This window comes from Morone saxatilis, unplaced genomic scaffold (genome assembly GCF_004916995.1).
Source record: "Morone saxatilis isolate NCDOM2014 unplaced genomic scaffold, NCSU_SB_2.0 Contig15, whole genome shotgun sequence".
Classification (NCBI taxonomy): domain Eukaryota; kingdom Metazoa; phylum Chordata; class Actinopteri; family Moronidae; genus Morone; species Morone saxatilis.
Window position 1 is genome coordinate 26267566 of NW_023339707.1, and position 5044 is coordinate 26272609.

The 5044-nt window shown below is 37.0% G+C and overlaps 1 protein-coding gene across 1 annotated transcript in view; it reads left to right on the forward strand.

Annotated features, from left to right (window-relative positions):
- Positions 1-3372: 3372 nt before the first annotated feature.
- LOC118324146 (rhamnose-binding lectin-like) overlaps positions 3373-5044 on the forward strand; it is a 9375-nt gene continuing 7703 nt past the window's right edge. Inside the window, exons 1-4 of the mRNA XM_035656302.1 lie at positions 3373-3433; positions 3766-3798; positions 3889-3951; positions 4336-4471. Coding sequence (XP_035512195.1) covers positions 3400-3433; positions 3766-3798; positions 3889-3951; positions 4336-4471 — 266 coding nt within the window. The 5' untranslated portion in view covers positions 3373-3399. The remainder of the gene's footprint in view (positions 3434-3765; positions 3799-3888; positions 3952-4335; positions 4472-5044) is intronic.

Consider the following 5044-nt stretch of genomic DNA (forward strand, 5'->3'; position numbering starts at 1 on the left):
CAGTCTGATAGCATGTCGTTTTTGAGATTTTGATGCGTATATGTGACTCCCATCAACATCTACCTAAACAAAACAAAAACAATTACAGTAAAATATTCACATCTTAATAACTATAACAGACATTTAAAATACCAATACCAATACCTTGGGCTTCTAGAGTTCTGTCTTACAGACACGTCAGCAAATGTTAGTGTGTCATATTTTTAAAGGGATTTTGGAGTAATATTTCCCCTGAAAGTACACCACAATGAAAAACTAATATTTTTTATATATACTAGTCTCATAAACTGAGCGTCATAGTGAAACAGCAGCTTTAATGGTCATAAAAAAATGAATATATTACATACATTATTAGGCCTTTCTTATTTGCCAGTTTGTACATCCTCGCCTCCTCCACTCGCCTCTCTGGTGGGAAGGACTAAGAAAAGGAGGAATCACGTATGTATAAACTGAATAATGAGAATGATGACAGATGACAGACAACAGCAAGAGGAAAACAGGCAGGAGACGGTCACAATCAGCTGTCAGTGTTAAAAACACTGTTATTGTTATAGATATTGAAACACTGTCTTACTGTGAAAAACTGAACTTTACTTTTATGAAAGTAGAGTGTATTGTAGTAATGTTGTATTAGCTAGGTGAACTTAATAAACTGCGTACTCATTGTTTCATATTTTCTAACAAAATTCAACACTTTAGTCTTGGGAGCAAAATGTTTCACAACTCTGCAGAAATATAGCATTTTCTCAAATTTAAATCCAGTATCCGTTCTGCCACATTATGGAAAATTTATTTTTAATGTTATTATACTGCAATACACAATTACAATTGATGGCACATTAATTTTGTTGTATGTTATCATACTTTTATGAAATGCTGGTTGCACTAATTGACACAAACCAGTTACAGCACCTCACCATGTTGCTTATATAGTTAAAAAAACAAACATTGTTTGTTCAGGAAATTGACACAGAAAGTCAACCATGACAGTCAAGGTCATTGAACCTGATTTCAGTGTAGAAAAAACATGCTACAACAAGTCTTTTGGCAAAGTGACTGGCCCAAGCAACACGATTAACATTCACTCGTGCTCTGTGAAGAGCCATGTTTGCTTGAACGTGGCATCCATGGGCGGAAATAGAAGCTAAATAAAGTAGTAACAAGTAATAAAAAAGAGGGAGTGGGTTCCTCTTTCCCACAGAAGCTGCCATGCTTTCTACAGTACGAGTCAAACCAAACACTGTCTCTAGATAGACACGTTTTTTGTGAGTTTCACAGCTACCGCAGTTTGGCAATCTTTTATGGCTGAATGATCCTTTTGTTGATCCGGTTCTTGTGGTTTGTAAGACTTCCTCATTCGTGGCACTTAATGTAAAGCTTGTATTGTGCTTGGTCTGCCAGACACAGAAATAAGTGACATCAGTAGAAAGAGTGAGAGAGAGAGAGAGAGAGAGAGAGAGAGAGAGATATGAAATATACTAAACCAACTCTTACCAATGTTTCAAGTCTTAGGCTGTAAAACCAATTTTTTGGTTTAAGTTACAACTTCCTGCTACTGATTTGGCATTGAGAGGAGGGTTTTAAGGGGACATTTAACCTTTATTTACCAGGTCAGACAATTTAAATAAGACGTAATCAATAGATTGATTTCAATTAATGGTTTATTTACAATTAAGTTATATGGTCATTCGCAGTGGCTCCAAACAAGACTCTAACTCCGGGGGAAGATAACACCACAGCAGGGCCAGGAGAGGAGAGGCATGCAGTGGGTAGATGAGCGAGGGAGGTTAGGGGCATCAGAGAGGCAGCGACAGATCGAGTCAGAATATTTTCACATCCAACTCTGTTAGGTGGTTGGACACCGGAGTTGGTGGAACAGTGTAAAGACTAATAAAGACAGAGAGTTTTATTTTCTTTCTGCCCAGTTTGAATGGATTGTGTTTTAAGATTGCTTAACAAGGTCACGGTCAAATTCAGAAGGTGTACAGAGGTATCTTTTTAGTTTAATGTGGAAAACAGGTGGTTTTCTTTTCCTTTTTTGACATTTGGTGAGTTTATTTTCTCCCCATCATCCCTCTCTGTTTCTTACCTGTTTGTTTCTGACTGTGATGTTGAGTCTGTTGCTGCTGAATCTCTGGACAGTTTGTTTAATAAAGATCAGGTTTTAAACGAGGAGTGTCTTTACTGTGTCCTTACTGGCAGATGGTTTTGTTTAAATAATGTATTATTTACACAGACTGTTTACAGTAATTTCAGTCACTGTTAATTTCACTTTCTTCACTTGAGCCTTATTGCTTCTCATGCATCATTTGAACATTTTCACAGATAATTAAGTAGAATACAATTCACCACTTGTTACTAGAATCATTCAAAAGAGCGTGTTTGTCCTTTAACACTCACAGACAACAAGACAAAAGATATTGAAAGACAACACTGTCTTTCAAGTGCCTTCATTATGAATTATATGAACCAGCAGAGCTACTCAAATCAGGTCAGAGTTTACAGATTCAGTATTGTTCACGGAAGTCCACATAAGAAAAATAAAGATTTCCTGCAGTTTTCCTGTAGGCAAACAAAAGTTATGTTTACATTCAGTGTTAGTCACCAACATCCCTCAAGTCTAACAAATGTGTCGAGTGTGTTTACTTCCTCAAAGCCAACTAAGTATTTTAAAGCGGCCTTGTTTACATGTGTGTTCAATAGTCTAATACCCAGTAAAAAGTACTTAACCAGAAATGTTTCTGTAACTTACAAAACTAAGTTGGTGTCACTTAAAATTATCATCAACAATCATCAACAATCTTTTTGATCTTAAAATTAACTCAAGAATGTTCAAATGTGATTTTGTATAAAATTATAACCCAAAACTAATAAATGTTTATGTAACGCATCAAGTTAGATCAAAAGCACGTCACAGAGCTGCTCGTGTGGCTGTAGACTCATGAATAACAATCACATCTGTGCATTTTCCAAACGCTGTCAGAGCAACTGTACGTCGTACAGTATACAGACATATACGATGGAGGGATACATAGTCATACCATAAGCACACGGCCTGATGAAGTGGGAGTAACTGCAGTCTAAATACTCTCCTTTAAGGAAACTCGTGATTAAAAGAAACCATGAATCATTTTATTCATGTTGGGCTGAAAATATATGCCTGAACAGAGGGAGAGGTCCGCAGTGAGTAATGCACTTTGTAAATACCCTTCATGATAATGATCATTTAATCTTTGACTGTAGTAAGTCATTATCTCTATCACAGTCTGCTACACCCAGTAAGTCAGACATGTGTAAATGTGTTTGATTTCATTAAAACAAATACAGCTCTTGTATAAATACAGGTGTGTCTTTCCAACTACCGTCAGTCTCACCTGCTACTTACCTGCTACCAACATCATGCTCTGCATCAGGCTCAGCAGCAGCACACTGCGTGAGTACACTACTGACTGACTTGGTTTATATAAATTCTTAAAAAGAATATTTCTTAGATAAGATTTCGGCTTTCTTGTCTAAGAATATTTTTATTATATGTGATTGGAGTTTTAGGGTGCAGGATGGACTCATTGTTATGCACAGTATGAGATGTACTAATGGGAAGTCCAGTGTATGTCAACAAACATATATAAGTATTAATAGTGTATAGCTGCTCTGTGAGGCTGTAAGCACAGTGATGCTTTGAGCTAAATGCTAATGTTAGCACACTAACTATTACAGCTGAGCCTGTAAGCAAGGTAATATTTGACCTTGATGTCTCTTGTTCAGTGCTGGCAGCAACGTATTTGCTCATGACAGCAGGTAAATATTACATAATATTAATAATTACATATTACATATATTTTCTTTATGTATTTGCCTTCAACTCGTAATTTCATGTCTGTTTTTTAGATGTTTCCACAGAGAGAATTATCAACTGTGACGACGGCTTCAGTGTTCAACGTCTAAGCTGTGGTATGCTCTGCTATATGTACAGTATTGCTGTTACTGTTAAATGTAGTTTATGTGTCTTTGTAGTTGCCGTCATTACATCTGCTCAGGGACTGCATTTGTCTATGAATGTGCACTGTCCATGTAACTTTAAATTAAATCAATACTAAAGCTTTCCGTTGACGACCAACGGCACATTTAAGTTGAAAGAACTAAATAAAGCAGTTTGAATGTGTCACATGGACATTTATTTTAAGGTCTATATGAGTTGCTCTTCTAATGTGACGAAAATAATCTTTAATTTATGACAAAAACAAGTTTAGAAATAGTTCATAGTTTCTAATATCCACTTTAATAATTCTGCTATAATAAATAATGTGACTCTTCTTCATTTCATGTGTGTAACAGCCAGTGGAGTGATCAGTGTGCAGGCAGCTCTGTATGGACGTGTAGACACTGAGACCTGCAGTGAGGGCAGACCTCCACAGCAGCTGACCAACACAAAGTGCTCTCAGCCGGGCACGGTAGACATCCTCAGGAAAAGGTACACACACAATAAAGTCCAAAGTTCACTATTTATTCCACAGCATTTCTTGTTTGATCTTTATAAGCGACACCAACTGTACGTAAACTGAAAGCTATTTCCCCGAGACAGCAGCGGAAAAATAGCGCTGAGAGTGGACCAGGAGAAGAATCAAGATGTTAATAGTGTGGCTGATATATTTACTATTCCAGCAATCATAAATGGTCTTAAATTTCCAATCGCCTACTCTGAGCAGCCGCACTGGACCTTGCTATCTCGGATAAACCTTCCTTATGAAAACCATGCTCTGTATCAACAGCATTCCTGTGAAAACTGGTTTCACAAGAAAAACTGGGTACTGCTGCCAATTACAGACACAGATAGTAGCGATAACTTAATACCTTTTAATTTACACGTATTTTCTATTATGTTTTTTTGTATGTTTTAAGTGCTTTTGTGTGTTCTACACTGAAATGGGTGTGGGATGGCAATAAGAGATGCCATATGTGTGAACTAACCTACGAGTGAGACATCCATCTATGTCGTGATTTAACCCTGCCCCTGTGTCAGCCCTTTAAATATTTGGCTGATCCA